General features: G+C 42.8%; 1 protein-coding gene, 1 long non-coding RNA gene and 1 pseudogene across 8 annotated transcripts; 1 reads left to right on the forward strand and 2 right to left on the reverse strand.

Annotated features, from left to right (window-relative positions):
* Positions 1-108: 108 nt before the first annotated feature.
* CCDC62 (coiled-coil domain containing 62) lies at positions 109-16167 on the reverse strand. Of its 7 annotated transcripts, XR_005102280.1 has the most exons (13): positions 15721-16167; positions 15299-15494; positions 14512-14675; positions 13647-13748; positions 13130-13301; positions 12948-13049; positions 11701-11786; positions 10652-10752; positions 5319-5496; positions 4558-4689; positions 2801-2905; positions 1586-1751; positions 109-829 (listed from the first exon to the last, which is right to left on the reverse strand). XR_005102280.1 is itself a non-coding variant. In XM_037375422.1 (12 exons), the coding sequence occupies exons 1-11, from the start codon at positions 15784-15786 to the stop codon at positions 2819-2821; spliced, it is 1386 nt and encodes a 461-aa protein (XP_037231319.1). In that variant the 5' UTR covers positions 15787-16166; the 3' UTR covers positions 109-829; positions 2801-2818. The 7 variants fall into 7 exon arrangements, 3 of the variants coding, with proteins under 3 accessions (XP_037231319.1, XP_037231321.1, XP_037231320.1); XR_005102278.1 differs by lacking the exon at positions 1586-1751 and having other exon boundaries at positions 2709-2905; positions 15721-16166; XR_005102281.1 differs by lacking the exon at positions 1586-1751 and having other exon boundaries at positions 2709-2905; positions 15299-15424; positions 15721-16164.
* On the reverse strand, positions 5503-10245 carry LOC119142456 (annotated as a pseudogene).
* On the forward strand, positions 15015-15687 carry LOC119142460. The gene is made up of 2 exons (XR_005102284.1): positions 15015-15327; positions 15462-15687. It is a non-coding gene; the product is annotated as an uncharacterized LOC119142460 (long non-coding RNA).
* Positions 16168-16946: the final 779 nt, after the last annotated feature.

The raw sequence follows: 16946 nt of genomic DNA on the forward strand, positions 1-16946 counted from the left end.
CTCATGTCTCAGGCTTGCCACATCCTATGTCCCAGAGAATCCTCGTTAATTAAGTACTCTGTGTTGGGCAGTGTCTTAAACAGGTAAGAAACACACAACAGTATCACCTTTAGCAGCTGATTTCATCTTTTAGTGAAAAAAGAAGTTCCGATTTTGACTGTTGGGTAAGACATGTTTCGTTATCACAGAGAAAACCAGCCGAAATGCGCAAAAGCCAGTCACACCACAGGTGGCTGCTGCCATACAGCACTTACAGAGCCCACTAACTAACTAACCGAGCTCGTTAGAAGCTTTTCTTACAATAACTAGTTCCTGACCGGGGGAGGGCTGTTTTGCCCATCTCGGGGGTGACAGCTATGCAGGAGGCAGTTCCTGCTTCCAAGACTAATTAGGAACTTCCTATAAACATTATTCATCTCTCTCTACATGGCAACAAGTCCAGAACAACAAGAATAAACTAAAAAAAACCATGAATGCCTGGCTGTGTCATACTCTATCCATATTTCTGAGCCACCACAAAAAAAAAGAAACACAACAAAAAGAAGAAAAACAGTTCCCATGTTGTAACAATTACACACTTAAGATTCTTAAAAAACAAGCTCGTACTTAACCTGAGCTCTCAGCTATAAAAATAGTTTTGTTAGTCTTGGCATAACTCTACGTTTTATTTCAAGATAAAATATATTCCCGCACCGTCACATTTTTTTGCCACTTGTCTTTCAAACGCTCAGAGAACCATGGGAAAAAAATGAGGTAACTTTCCACTGGAGCTGACGGGTTGATGATCTTCAGTTCTCTAAATTCATTCTATATAGGACCTCCTTACCCCCTGCAGAAAATTAAAAGATCTTGATTAAAAGGCAGGAACACTTCCCCTAAAATATATGAAGCAATCACATAAATGTTGAGTTACTATATGCATTTTCACATTATAAATACAATAAAAACATCAGAATAAAAATAGAAAGAGAAAGGTAAACAAAGCACTTCACAGTCTCAGGAACGCCACTGGAGTGTTAGGAAATAAAACCCTTCCAGTTTGTTTTGCAAAAAGGAGTGATCTTTGTGCCCTCGGCCAGCCACTGAGTCACAGTTTATGAGCAGTGGCACAGCCTACCATGTCCAAAACTTAATATATCCTTTTACTCATTGCTTTCCTCCTTTGTTCTTCAACTCTCCCCCACCCAATCTCTCTCTAAAGGAAAAACAACTGACTGACGAAAAGGGCTAGATCAGCTAGTTAGGAAATTAACCTCATGTTTATCAGTGCACCTGCCCTCCAACGATTTCAAAGCAACTAAAAAAAAAACCCAAACCCAAAGAAAATCAGTTCAAACACTTCTCTATAGGAAACTGCACAAACATTTCTAGACTCTGCAAAAGCTGCTTTGGATTTAACTGATCACAGTGATTCAGTGCCTTTTTAATTAACAAAGAAAATAAGAATTATGCAGCAGCCAGTGACTTGCAGAATCACCAAGTCTTGTCATGGATCTACAGTGAAATTGTGGGTATGTTTGTTCCACCAGCTCTTTCTCACTTGAAGCTCAACGAGATTATTTCTGTAGGCTAAGCATATGCTTACCACTTTGCTGCATCAGCATGGTGCTCAGCAATTTGGGGGATTTGCTCCTGCAACTTTTTAACAGCAGTAGTTTCAGGAGGCAAGTCACAGTGCTGGCTTCAATCTGTAAAACCTCCAGCTTCTTTTACCTTAGGGCTCTTTTCAGCAAAAAAAAACCCCTCTCTACCTAGGAACATTAAAGCAGTGTAAGGTACTGCATTCCAGCTACTCAGCATCCATTTCCTAGGAGAGCCCCATTAGCGTGCACTAAGCAGACCCAATTTATTTTGAAAGAAGACTTCGTGTCTCCAGACTTCATGCAGAAACAGCAGAGCATGAGGGTGCCACAAACCAACACCATTCCCCAGGGGCACAGAGGGTTTGGCTCCACAGGGGAACAGCAGTTCAGGGATGGAGAGAGAAGCACCGAGCACCAGCTTCCCCCCACCCGATTTAAGCTGATCAGTATGAGAAATCCAGTGCCACACAGCTTCACGCTCCAGCTTGCTGTGTAATCATTTCCCTTTGCAGACATGTGCTTGGGTTGGGTCAGCACGGGGAGCTTGCTTTTTTTGTCGATTTTTTCCCCCACTGTTGCTACTTCTCATTCGGTTTCATGTGCTGGTCAGTATTTTAACCGTATCTGGTTACTCTTTTGGCCTCAGAAACAGACAACATTGTGCTTATTGCAAGCATCCAAGTCACATTAGTAGAACAAATAATCAGAGAGTGAGAAATTTCCTGATTCAAAAAGAAAAAACAATCTGCTATGGGCAAGGCTGCTTGAAACAGCTCAATTCAACACATTCTGCTTTTGGAGCTTGGAGCCCAGGAACAATATGCTAAAAAAGCCCTCAGCCATGGCACGGAAAAACACTTCCCAATCTCTTATTCAACAATGTTCCTATCTGTGATCCTGTTATTTGTAACACAGAGAAGGATTTTCACTACAATAAGCGGTGTGCAGGTACTCAGGAATGGAGCTGTGAGATTAGACTGCCGAGAGGATGAGGAACAAGCTTGAGAAAAGTTTAATTATTTGACTAAAGGAATTACTTGCTGCCTTAGTATCTGTTGGCCATTACAGTACTCATGAGAGTTTTACTGGAAGTGCACTCAGAGCAGAATCTTGCGCCAGGCTCACCTCAGGAGTCCGTAACTTCTATTAATACCACAGATGCATTGATGAAGAAGGAAACAAACCAACCAACCAAAAAAAAAAAAAATTGTAAACACCTCCATCCTCAGGGAACATCACAGTGAAAAGAATGGAAGCTCAGCACCTCTTTCTTCTGCAGCAGACAACTGGGTTCTTTGAAGAGCTTCTGCAAGTTCTGTTGTCTGTATTGTAATGCAAAAACACTAAGTGGAAATCAAAGAACCCAGATAATACAAGTTACAGAGCTGCCGGCTTCAAATCGGTGAGCAGCAGGGATACACCTTTTCACTGCCTCTTCTCCCTCTCCCAAGCAGGGCACAAAATCCAACACATACAAATGCTTACTGGTGAAATTTTCAGGGTTATATTTGATATAGATGATGTTTTAAAGCGCAGTTTAAAACAGCCTCAGGTAAACCTGGTTTTAAGCGTAGGTTAGTTGGCCTGCACAGACTAATGAAAACACGCTTGACAAGTTTCTGCCCAGAACCGCTCTGAAAGGAGATCAAAGTTATACAGATGGGTTCTGAAGCTCAGTAAACACACGCCCGTTTTATTTTCCATCCACCAAAGCAAGCATTCCGAAGGAGAAGCCGATTTCCAAGCTCCAAAATGCAGTCTCAGGTTCTAAAGCGGAGTCACGCTCGCTCCTAAAGGAGGGCCGGTTTAGCTGAGCTGGGACGTGCCAACCCGTGAGCAGAAGCCAGGCAGCTGATGGGGCTGGGCAAGAGCCACAAGCAGCCACTGTTTCAGAGAGAGCTTTTCAGGAATCCCTCCTACACGACAGTCTTTGCAAAAGACTACACTGCTGCTGTCTTTCACGCTGAATGAAATCCTGCAGATGAACTGCTCAACAAAATATCCTTTCAGTTTATGCTGGCACACAACCTTTATACTCTGTCAGTCAGTCCCAGTGCAGCTCAGGGTTTATAGTTCTGAATGTGATAAAAATGGCTTTGTCTGTTACTTACAGTAACATGACTCTGCTCAAGTTCTTCTCACGATAAAAGAGGTGCAACATTTTTAGAGAGAGGTAATAATACCTTTCAGGAGCAAGCTGAGGTTTCAGCAGGCAGCCTCCTGGTGAGGAGTCTGCTTTACAACCAAAAGCCTAAATTCTCCCTTTGTGATATGGATCAGCAAACTTTACTCATTTCTAGTGACAAATGGTACAACCTCCTTGTCAAACAAGGCAGAAATTCTTAAAAATATTGATGAAAACAAACCAGTGACCCCTTCTCCAGTTACTCCTATTGCCCATGTACTCACGACAGAAACTTCCTATCAGCGTTCACGCTCATAAAATAAATTCCAGGACAGCTATAGACAGGTTATTCTCTTTGACCATTGAGTATGCTTTCTGACCCTGCAAGGAAGGAATTAAAACTATAAGCCCACAAAAATTCTATAATAAAGTTATTTAGGCTGAGAGTCTGGTTTAAATTCCTATACAAAACTATCCTACATAGCACCTATTTCCTATACTGTCCTCCTTTCCACAAATATACCTAGCGTAATAAACCAGTTCTGAATGTAAGTCATACTTGTGTTCACTTTTTTCTAGACCTCCTACAGCTTGCTCCAAAATGACTTCTTCCTTCCATCTGTTTAGACACATGCAAAACTCAAATCCTGTCACGACCTTGAGGAGCCATAAAGAATCCTATAAAAAATTCCAGTACTTCAGGCTAAGGCAGGCAGGAATTTTCTCTTTAGCAAAGCGTCAGGAAGATATTGTTTATAATGGCCCAGCGCAACTCAAGCATAAGGGAAAGGATGTTCACAATTCCTATTCCTGGCCACCTAAATCTAGTCATGGCAGAGCGATACACACCGTATTATCATTGCCGCTGTCTGGACTGCGGCGAGGGCTCGCGCAGAGGAGAGTGCTAAGCTCCAGATCAGCAACCATCTGTCGAGACTCGGCCAACACATGCTGCAGCTTACTTATGGGGGAACTGGTGTCCTGGGGGAGACAGAAAGTGAGCCAAAGTTATGAAATTATCTTTTTGGCATATGTCAAAGGATTATAACATACCAAGAATCATCACTTTCATTTTGAAATATCTCCATTCCAAATACTAACTGCTCCAGACTGTGTAAATACTGATATTTCTAATAAACACAGAGGTCTTTCCTAGTGTCAGCTTTTTACCTGAGCTTCTTCACATCCATGTGCATGTAGCACACACAACAGCAGAACTTCAGCGATAAAGGGGAGAATGAACAAAGACATGAGAAAGGGAAAACCAGGCAGAACAAGAAAGAAACAGTGTCCAATAGCTTCTAATAACTGTGTCCAAGTGTACTCAGATACTGTGCTTTGCTGGAATTACCAATTAGCCAGCTTCCATTATCCTCAAGCCTTTCATTTCAAAAGCTCTCTTTTATTTTTTCCCAACTCACTTATGCTGTCTAGACATATTAAGACCACCAGGAATTCTTCTGAAAAAAAGATTTACCACCTTTGCTTTAAGCCTGCTGTCTCATCATTTGAGTCCCTAGCTCTTCCATGCCGGCAGACATTTGCTTTCCTACCACGAGTCACAATTCCCCTTAAAATTAATGAAGTACATTCTGCAATAAAATACTGACTTGGTCCATGGCAGCACTGCAACATCTGTTTGCTGGCTCCGGCACTAAAAGGTTATTGATCTTCAGTGGGAAGCCTTGACCAGAGAATTTCTCATATCTTTGAGGCCTGCCTTCTTTCTGAGTGGATGTCAAAAAGGGAGCATCCGAGTGAAAAGAATTCAGATCCATATTTTCTTCGCTGTTAAAAAAATTAAGACATTGCCAGAAACAGTATCAGCATCCTTTTTAAGCTTTCAAAGGAAAATCATGGGACAAGGTAACATAAATAATTATGGGCCCTGAGCCAAGAAAACCATCAAGCACCTGAGATTACATTGTTCCTCAGAGTGGTTCCCATGTTTAACAGCTTCAATAGATCAGTTTCAACCTCTGAGGGCAACGGTTTGACATTCAACCAGTTTCAAGAACAGCTACGTCACCGTGTGCTTGAGTGTCTAGTTAACCTCGCAAAGAGCACACAAAAGGCAGTATCTAGTTCCTCCCAATGCTCTGGTACTCTTTCTGCTCTCCAACCCTACTCCCTTTTGGTTTTTTTTTAATCAACCGTTAGACAAATTAATATTTTGTAGGTGTACTTTTCAAGGGAATTTCAGAGCCTTTTGAAGTCATCATCTTATCTCAGAGATCACAGGATCGCTTTCCCCAAAAGGCTTTATTTTATTTATTTTTAAAAGACAGCAGCACATGATAAAGTGCTGTTCAGACAAACTATGATTAAACCAAAAAGTCAGTTGCCTGACTACCGTGTCAGTGCAGAGATGAAGCATATGACCTGTTGCCATACATCTTCCCTGAGGTTTTAAAGTGAAACAAAAAATATTAACTTAGCGCTGGGTATAGCTGAGTGTATTTAGGAATATCTGAAAAGCAATTTAAATGTCAGTTAAAGCAACAAGTTGTACCCTGCACATTATTACTGTCCAGACACTTGACTCACAGCCATCCCAAGCTTGTCCTAATACAAAAGGTCTTTAGCTCTTAATACACGTGCCAAATAATTGAAATGTCTCTCTCACACCTTTCCTACACTAAAAGTTCACTTTATTATAGCTGACCCTAGAGAAAACCAGTTCTCAATTCCTTAAAGCACCTTTTTATCAAAATGTACCAAATCCCTCACTCAGGTCCAGCACCAATGAATCACAAATTAAGACTAGAAATCATAAAAGCTGTTTTAAATTATCTCAATAATCTACTCTAGCAGTACAGGATCCCAGCAGCACCCTCAGCCTGCCCTCCGTCCCGTGCCATGCTTTCACCCAGACCCAGTGCTGTCTGTGGCTTGTACAAAGATGTGTCCCGGTTTCTGCTGGCACTGGCAAGCTATGCAGTGTTCATTTCCAACTGCTAATTTCCACTTCATACGGCTTTTAAAAATCAATAAAAGAGCAACCACCTCCCCAAAATAAAACGTTTCTGTATTCATCACACTTCTGAACCAAACAGAAGCACACGCTAGCACTGCTTGGATCGGGTACCTAATTAAAAAATAAGTGTATTTTAAAGAAAATATTATCTTCAAATTTACAACATTTCATTCCATAGCCTTCAGATACTTATTTTGGTGGAACAACACATTCCATGCTTAGCAAGACTGTTACAAAAAGATTTTTAAACGACATTCAATCTAAGAAAAAGCCCTTGCCAGTGATGCCAGCTCACAAGTGTCTGCTGTGTCTCATCGAACTCCTCTTGCAAAACGCTGGGATACAACAGGCTTTCTTTTAACGGAGAGAAGCGTGTGTTTGTGTGCCTCTGACAAGGAAAGGTGCTGGAGAGATGGGAGGCAACAAGCGGTAGCAGCCTAAAGCAGGGGATGTGAGGAGGTGCAATGAGCACAGCAGGTTTGAAGAATACACAGGTTCAGGTTTGATTTTGAGGCAGGGTGATGGCTCAAGGAACAGGTGGGCGGCTTAGTCCAGCAGCAGCAGACTGAACAAGTAACTGCTGACGCTCCAGCTTTAAAACCAGAATTGAGATAAAAATCCAAAGGCAGCAAGTCTTGGTCCAACATAAATGAAGCCGCTAAGAGCACGCAGAAATTATTCCTGTGCTACGGTATTTCACAATCGCTCTTGCAGTTGGATAAGGTATTTGACTGCCTTAATAGCCTTCTTGTTGGCTGTTCCAGAATTCAAGAACTCATGTCAAAAATATTTGCTGGGCTCACAGGAAGGTGCCAGCACCCTTCCCTAAACACAAAATACAGCATCAGCACTACAAAACACAGCAATGGAAAACTGGAGGATCCAGATTCGAGTCCCGGAAGGAATGCTGGGTTTGGTCTCTGCCATTAATGCCTTAACAGAAGCCCACCCTGAAGACTGCACTGCTATTGCCTTCCTCCCGTTTGTGGGGTGAGAATTCATTCCCTGGCAGATCAGCGTCAGCAAGAGGCTGGAAAGCAGCCTGGGTTTCACACCTAATCAATCCATCTCCAATTAGCAGGGCCCCTAGGACCAAATGTGGGCATCAAGAGAACCTGAGAACCCAGCAGCAAATCCCAAACGGAAAAAGCAGCCCTCCCCCACTGAAGGGTATCTGCCCTACCTGCATTGCCCAGGCCAAATTTGTTCCTTCTCCCCTAAAATCCCCTTAAGGACAAGACAAAAAGTGAACAGTTTTCATGATTCAGCCTCAAAAAGAGATTTGGAGGGATGGCAGCATGTCATTTGTGCTGCTAGGGGAGTATATAAGACAGGTCAGGGTCGATGTAAGGGGAATGGAGTCTTTTTAATGATTTATGGACAGTGGAAACTAGAGTCCACACACAGCACGAAGCTCAGCTAAGCGGTGGGAATGTGCCAGGCCAGCATTCTTTTTCAGTGGCTGCCCATTCACCTTGTTTCTGAGCAGGTCCGTCTCACTGCAGTAACAATTTCTATAATATTTTGGGTTTAAAAGGAACACACAATGAAAGTGTCTGGACATCAGATATTTCCATTCCATAACACTAATTTGTTTGGATGTTGGGCAGACTTGCTGGCTAAAATTCTGAGCAGGTTTAAACAGCTGTTCATTTATCATCCTTGTCAAACTACCAGCTGAAAAGCTGCTTCTGTCTGTCTAAAAGGCAGTTATGAAATATCTGTAAAACTTCAGAAATCCTTCTAGATTTGGTAAATCAGTCAATTTTTTGAAAGGAAACAGAGGAACCAACACAACAAACGCACAGAGAGTCACAGCTCTGAATGCCCTTGCTTGTGCAGGCACAAAACCACCTCCATAAAAGCAAAGCATTTGTATCTCGCATACCTTCCAATACCACTAAGACACCTGAGTAGTTTTCTGACACTTCTCAGGATTGGAAACCTCATTCTGCTCATCCCCAGCCAAATGTCTTTTCTCCTCCCCCAACATAAACACAGGGAGTGAATCCCATGATCAAAGAGGCACTGGAGAGTGGACAGATTGCTGTCCTTAAATATTGCCATCTCATTTTCTTGCCCTGAGTGGGGAAAGCAGCCTGTGCGGAAGAGCTGTGTCCTACATTCTTGCCCAGCCACTGTGTGATTTCTCAACAGAAATAACACAGCCACTAAAGCATCACACAAAATCTAAGTTTGTTTCTTGCCTTACAGAAACATCCCTGTAGAAGTCCAACTCTGGTCAGAACGTATTTTACCCAGTAGATTTACAAGCAACCTAAGATTTTTTAAATCTGCATTTTTCTCAATTAGTTTATTTGGCAAGTTACATGGCATTGCAGTTTCTCCTACCCATGCAGCTCTTGGGGAAAGAGAAGTGAAAAAATAAATGCATAAAAATACAATCATGATACCTTACCAGCTATTTCAACTTATTTCACATTTCCTGCTTTTCAGGTTGGTAGACTAATCTTAAAACAGCAGTTACTTTACACATCACTTGAGATAATACAAATGACTGAGAGCTTGTACACCCAGGTTTCCAGAGAACTCCAGCTTGTACCTATTTCTTAAACATAACAAGCACATAACCTTTTTGAGGTAGCACATTTCACCTCTTGTGCATGAGACAGCTGCAATCTTTTCCATGCCGTATACTTCCATCTCCTTTCACGGGTTAGAAAATCTTCAGCCATCCTGCATCTGATACTGGCTTCCACCATGCCTCTTCTTTTATGGTGAAGTTACTACTACAGGAATCAGATTCAGGCTTGTCAACTGCAGCAGGAGTCTCTGCTTTTTTGGCCAAACAGAATTCCACTTCTCTCTTCCCGTGTTTTATTTTTATTATCAGTTTTGTCAGCTGTGATGGTGCTCAGGATCAAAGTACTTTGTGAATCTACACAAGAACTGACGTTAAGACAATGTCCATATTCAGGTAAAGATGACTCAGATGTTTGTTGGTTTCTGCTTTCCACTCCATCCTCCAAAATTTCCCTCTTTCTCAATGGCCTTGTGTTGTTTGCCTCACAAAATACTTTGCTGCCTAGCTCATCAGAGCTTGATGCAACATCCTGCTTTTCTTCTTCTTCTTCTTCCATAAAGGCAGCCAAGGCTTTCACAACTTTTTGACACCGGTGTAAGTGCACTGAGGTTTCCTCCAAGTCTGATGCATCCAGTAACAGTCTATTATCTACTTCATACATCTCAGAGGTGGTTTTTACCCTACGTTTTGGAACTTGGGCAGTTCCACACTCCTCACACATTCCGTGTGCGCCCTCAGTCCTAACCGTGTCTGTCTCGCTGTTACGTTCAGGGGCAGAGAAGCCCATACCCATGGTACAATGATGCCAGATAAAGAAAACTCTAAGAAATACTACATTTAAAGAGCGTACACAATTGTACTCAAGGTCAAAGCTATGCATTAACTGGAAGCTGTACCCACAGTTCTGAGGTAGTTCATAAACCAACAGGCAGCGCGGTATCCTGCCAAAACCTGACAGAAGCCTGTCCAGATTTGGCTGTTACTTTCCAAAATCGGTCTGAGACTTCCCTCACGTTTTAAATAGTGTAGTGATTCTGTCTGACCCTCCAGGGTGTGCACCATTTTCCTAATCTGAAAGCAAAACCACCTTTAATTTTTAAACAAAAGTAGTAGCGGGCCAGATTAAGACCCCTACCACCAGACTATTCCATTTTTAAACACCTCATTAACAGTCCGGCCTGCATACAGCACTTTATCCTGTGCCTGATACCCATGGTGCCTCCTGACCAAGTCAAATAATGGTATCTAACAGCTTCACTGGGATGATTGTGCTTGAGTCCAGCAAAGCCACCTTGACACAGCACACATCTATTTTAGGATGGTAGTTGTGGCTCAGCAGTGAAGTCTCTCTCCAAGAATAAACTACTCAAAAAAAAAAAAAAAAAAGGAAAAAAAAGGAAAATAAAATTTTAAAAAGTTACCTTCTTTCATGTGCTGCCTTTTCATGGTTTTGCCTTAATTCCTGAGAGCTCTCCAAACTGACATGAAGAAATTGCAAGTCACGCTGCTGTTTTACATAGATCTGTTTAAAGACAGTCATGCACATTTAGTGGAAGTCTGGAATGCAGGAACGTTGTCATCAGGTACTAACATGTCTGCCTTCCAAAAATAAGCTCAAAACATTTTTATAAACAGTATCTGTAGTCCAACTATTTTACAAGCCTTCCAAATCTAAGTGGCCATCTCTGCATGTATTTAGAAAAACGTTTTGCAGCAATAAACAGTATTTCTAGAAGATGACTGCAGTGTTGTTCTAAGATGGAACGACACTGAGCCATAAATACAATATCATTGCTGTTATTTGATATTTAATCCGTGTTGTTATCATGTTGTTTGAAGTTATGCAGAATTACAGGACACGAACGACAATTATGGTACTTGGCTTTCACTGCAGGGGATTTTTTTGTAAAGCTAATGTATAGGATAACACACTGATCAATTACTTGCAATGAAAAAAACATGCCTTGAGAAGCCCAGGTGAAAACACTGGGTTTAAAGCTCTCTTGAAAAACAAATCTTTCAGGACACCGTGCCCCTTTATGCTGCCTAAGTTCACCTTGGGCACGTGTGTGAGTACGCGTCACTCCCCACTGCCTTTCACGTGACTTCTGGAGCCTGGCACTCTCTGGTCACACACATGCACTGGTGAACTCTTATCTCACTGGGGTGCCCCCACTTTCATGCTGTGAGGGTGGTATTTACTCATCGCAGGACCAAGTAAATACAATTACGCAAAAAAAGCTAAAAGCACCTTTAAATAAAATTAAAAACACATGGTACAAATCCTTGTAACAAACAAAAAAAATTAGCATTCTATAGAGATCCCAGAAAGGCAGAAACAGTACATTTGAAGTTTTTTTCTTAATTAATAGTAGTTTGATCTAACTTTTTTTATACTGTTCCACGCAGATCTGATGTTATTGGACAATGCTTTCATAATCTGAGAGTACAAACACAACTGGAGTTGTACCTGTCGCAAACTTGGTAGTTCTGTGTTAGTCCATGCTTCTTTAGACTTGGCAAACTGAAGTTGATCCTTTCTCTTTGTTTTCTCAACTGTTTCAAAACAGACACAATTTTTTAATTAAAGTGAATAGAAACAAAGCTATTTTTATACAAAAGTACATTTGTTAACACATACGTCTGTAGCAGTAGAAACAGGTACCTAACCAAAACAAAAGCATTTTCTTAAGATCAATTGGATTTGTTTCCCCTCCAAATAAAAAGAGCACAAAAACCTTAAAGCAACTAAACAGATCAATTATTTTCCTCAGACCTTCCACCAACACCTAAGCTTTATTTTACTAGCAGCAATATTCTGCTTCATTGACCAATTTATTTTACTTTTTCATGTTAACATTGTTCCATGGAAAGGAAATTCTGTAAGTAATTCCAATTCATGCCTTGTACAGGGAAGTGCTAGGAAATACTTCCCATTACTATTGTTTTTAAAATCATGAGACATGGGATCAATATTTGGCAAAGGTAATGGCAGATAAAGGGTGATAAGCAAGTCAATCATCTCACAGCAGAGGATGTCTTTGGTCACCTAATCTTTCAAGGTACATATCACTTGTCTGCAAGAGTACTGCAGCAACCATCAGCCTGCCTTTCCTATCCACTGCAGCACAGAGTTCCTCTCTACCCAAAACCAAAGCGAAGATACCAACAGAAAGCAAGCTGCAGTTTACCGAGCCCAGAATATTAAACCAGCCTAAACCAAACCTATCAGTTAAAGAAATGCAAGAGAAAAAGTGAATTTGTGAACATACTGCTGCCATACAAACACCAGAGGGAGCGGACGGGCTGGTAATTTCATAGAACCTAAGCTTTTGGGTTTGCATGTGGCTTCTTTTCAGTAGGTCATCATTTTCTATGAAACCTGTCAGAGCAGAGAATGCCACCCCCAGTTATTGAATTAATACCACAGGAGACATGAAAGCCTCAAAACTCTTCAAGAGAAAATCCCCTGAGCCATTCACTCCTCCATACGAAATCATATTGAACTTTGTGCTTTTACAAGATATTATTAACTGTCCCTGCAGAAGCCCTAGATACTGCTTTCACAGAAGAATAACACACAAAGGTATATACCTTTATTAAACTACAAGAAAGCTAGGTAAGAAGCTGCCTCCTTCACAGGTATTAGTGAACTCTGGTCTAGAAGTCTCTGAGCTGTTGAAAGTAAGGCATGAAAAGCCAGCTGCCCACACTTACCAAGAAGTGCGAGCTCGGTCCTCAAGCAGACATTTTCTTGTTTGAGGTGAATTATTTCTTCCTGCTGCTTATTATTTTCTTTCATCTTTTCACAGAGGTCATCTTTAAAACAAAATGTAGTATTTCCCAGAATGAAAAGGAAACATGCTGGTCTAAATTAGGTGTCCAGTATAAACATTTACCTTTCAGCTTATTTATTTCAAGTATTAGTTCTTTCAGACTCATTTTGAGGTCTTGCTTTTCTTTGTTGAGATGGAATTCCTCTGTCTTTGCTGCACGCAATGCACTTTCCAGCTCTCTGAATTTAGATGTAAACTCAGTTATGTCATCAGTTGCTTCAAGTATAGCCTTGTCCTGAAATATGAAAGAAAATAAAACAATAATCAGGAATACATCCTATGTATGGATTTTTATGAAACAACAGTAGATCTTACCGCAGTAGTTACAGCTACTTCACAGATTTTCTTCTTGAGCTCTTGAGGAGACAATGTAAAAATCAAAGCAGTTTATGTATCAAAGAAACAAGCTTGTTTATGAAAATAAACCAGTTTATTGTTTGTTGATCACTTTTCCTTCTCAAACAAGCCTAGGAATTAGACAGCAGTGAGATCAACGGTGACTAAACCACTGCAGTACAGTCATCAATAACCACATGGCAGTTGCACCCCATTTAGCGCCTGATGAGACGACAGATGTTACCTTCAGCTTAAGCATAGTAAGAAGCTCCTGTTCTCTCGCCTGCAGCTGGCCCATTTTAGCAGACAGTTCCAAAACTGAGTAGTAGAGACTTTTGTTTTTCTCCTAGTGAACAGAAATAAGTGTCAGCTACTACTTCAGTGATTCAAAGCTACTACTTCTCCAGCAAGTGTGTGCGCAACGTTATTTAAACATCATGAATAGCAATGAGGGATTCCGAGCAAGCTGTGAGGATCTGCAGAAAAGAGGACTAGAGTAAAAACTGTTCCTCAATTTGTTACAACGAAACTTGCTTGCAATCAAGGGTCTTCATATCTTGCATGGCTTAGGTCAAGCCAATTAGACAGATGAAAACGCAGAATACTGCTTTGCTTTATTGCACAGAGGGGAAGAATTATCCTGATAAACACATCATTGCCAAATCACATTCAAAAAATATCTAGAACCCTTGAACACCAATTATTTTCATATCCTTAAACCAGTTTCAGAATGTTACAGTTCACCACAGTAACCAAAGCTGTAAATAAAACCTTCTGGATCTTCCTAACCAAGTACCAGGACTGTTCTGGGGGCTGAACTGCCTTTTGCAATCATAGTGCCCGACATTTTTGGAGGCATGGGTGGTTCTGAGCAGTGCTCCCCAAAACTAAGCAGACAAACAGCAAACTCCAAATGCTAGCTTAGGAAAGCCTTTTTTTTTGTTTTTCCCCTCCAGCAAATCAGAGCCAGACCTTAATCTGTTACTGTACTAAAAGACAAATGCAACTCAGGAGCCTTAACAGGATTTACTCACTAGTGAAACTCACAAACGCTGCTGACATTCTGTACACGTGCAGACTGCAAAATCAGACCATTACTCAACTCCTACCTCCAGAGCCTGACAGTGAACAATTGCATCTGTCCCTTTTTGAGACATCTTCTTAAAATTCTGTTGTGTATTTTCAAGTGTTGTCTTCCTGTCATTCTGCTGAGATTCTAAGAACTTTAACCTTTTGGTCGGTGATTTTATTTCATTTCCCTTGTTCAGCTCATCTGAAAAGGAAGGAGACAAGGTGTCTCTGAGAAGACAGCTCAGATACTGTCATGCAATTTTAAACATATCAGAAATAATTTAATCCCGTGTCTTAAAATCGCGCCATTCAGAAATAGATGCCTACATTGCATACTCCAAAGCAGGCTTTCCTAGCTGCTCAGGTCAGATGGAATAGGAATTTCGTGGTGACCTCTGTACTACGGCTGTCAAACAAGCAAACAAGACTGTGCAAAGCTGCCAGGTGACAAGCTGGGTGGCTCAAGGATGATGTCAGAGCTGTGCACCAAAACCTCAGGGCACAGGGCTCTGCAGTACACCAGTATGTTTGCAAATTGTTCTTGTCCCACCCATTTATTTAATCAGATGGGGTTTTTTAAAGAATCCACAGAAAGAATGTACATATTCCAATGAGAAAGAGCTATCCAATTATCATACTCCCTTCAAGGTCAGACTGCTTTTACTACCATTGTGAAAGCTCTGATTTCAGAAAGAAGGCAACCAAATCTAAGGGTGAAGGGTAGGAAATGATTCCTTATATGACGCAAAACTGTTAGTGAGGGGTCTAAGCATCTGAAAATACTTAAAAGACCAGGGTCTTATTCTTTACATGCACAAGACTTACTATTGAGTAAGCTGCATCGTTCTGCTAAGGTGAGCATTTTTTGCCAATCATCTTCCCAGGCTAGCAGCTGTCTCTGATAGCGACGACGCGGTTGCAGTGTGAGTTCCTTAACACGATCTTTCAGTTCTGCAATTAAAAGCCTGAGTTCTGGCCTCTCTTTCAGAATGGTGCAGTTCTCAAGGCTCGGGAGAAGTTTCTATAACATGTAAAATACACGGAGCACCTTTCAACATGAAGCAGCAGTGACAAATTCTCTACTAAACTGGAGGGTCGAAGTTAAAAAGCTTTTTATGTTATTAAGGGAGGCCATGCCAAAAAGCTGACGGGACCACCTGCGGTCCCTGACAGCTCATCAGCAGCACAATGAGTAAATACATGTTAAAAATCGAGCGCTCCGATCGTTAAATTTGCTTTTTTTTTACCTGGGGCGAAGCAGAATGCGGCGCTGACGGGTTCATAGCGGGCGGGGACGCAGCGCTGTCAGACATGAGCGGTACCGGTGCCCGCCCGGGGCTGCCCCGTTCCGCACGGGGGCTGCCTCGGCCTAAAGCACCCGGTTACCGGCCCGGAGCGCGGCTCAGCCGGCAGCCCTGCGGGAACGGCAAACGCCAGCCGCTGCGACCGGGCCGAGGGGGCAGCGCAGCCCTGCGGCCTCCCCCGCCACCGAGGCCTGAGGAGGACCCTGAGGGGGGCTGTGAGGGCGGCCCAGAAGGGGCCCTGGGGGCGGCCCCGAGGTGCCGCCAGCTGGGGCCGGCAGATCCCTGCGCCGGCTGCTCCTGGGCCGGGTCCGCGCCCCCCCCTGGCCCTCCCGCAGCGCCAGGCCGAGCCCCAGCTCCCACCCGGGCCGCCCCCTCAGCCCCGTCGCTCCCGCTCGTTCCCGTCGTAGAGCAGCTGCCGCAGGCCCCGCCCCCTGCCGGGCGGCCCTGCCGGTTCGATTCCCGCGGCCCCCCGATGCCGCGCTGCGGCTGGAGCCGCTCGGGTAACGGGAGCGTTAATTACGTTGGTAACGAGAGGTGAGCGAGAACGCGCCTGGGCGCCCAGCACGGCCGTTAACCACCCTGCTCAGCTTCTCCGCGGAATTACTCCAGAGATACAGCTGTCTCTTGAGTTAACACGATCCTCAACTCAATCCATCGACTTACCAACAAAAATCACAGGACAAAGGAACTTTACGGGCAGAGGTAGGTCCGGTGCACGGCGGGTCACCCCCCTGGGTTTCATCCCAGCAAGGTGACAGCAGCCTGTCAGCCCTGAATGGTATTAAGGGAGCAGAGAAATGAAAAGCCTCAAATCCCAGAGCGCCCAGCACCTGCCTGCTGCCTTCCCAGGCTTTGGAAACCAGCCATCCGGTTCGTTACCGCCATTCCTGGGCTGGCAGCGTGCTGAAGGCATGAAGCCATGAGAACAGCCTCGCCTAGAAGAGCAGGGCTGTTAAAGGAGAGTGTTTATTATGAAAATAGGCTACATGTTTCAGACATGGTCACATGTTCCTCAGTGTTTCCACTTCATAGAATAAAGCAGTTCAGCTGGCAGGAACCTATAACCATCACCTAGTCCAGCTGCCTGACCCCTTCAGGATTCATTTTGCTTTTAATTGTTAACAAACCTTTAGAATGTTTATCCCACTCTGATTTCTCAAATTTTACAC

Source organism: Falco rusticolus, chromosome 1 (genome assembly GCF_015220075.1).
Source record: "Falco rusticolus isolate bFalRus1 chromosome 1, bFalRus1.pri, whole genome shotgun sequence".
Classification (NCBI taxonomy): domain Eukaryota; kingdom Metazoa; phylum Chordata; class Aves; order Falconiformes; family Falconidae; genus Falco; species Falco rusticolus.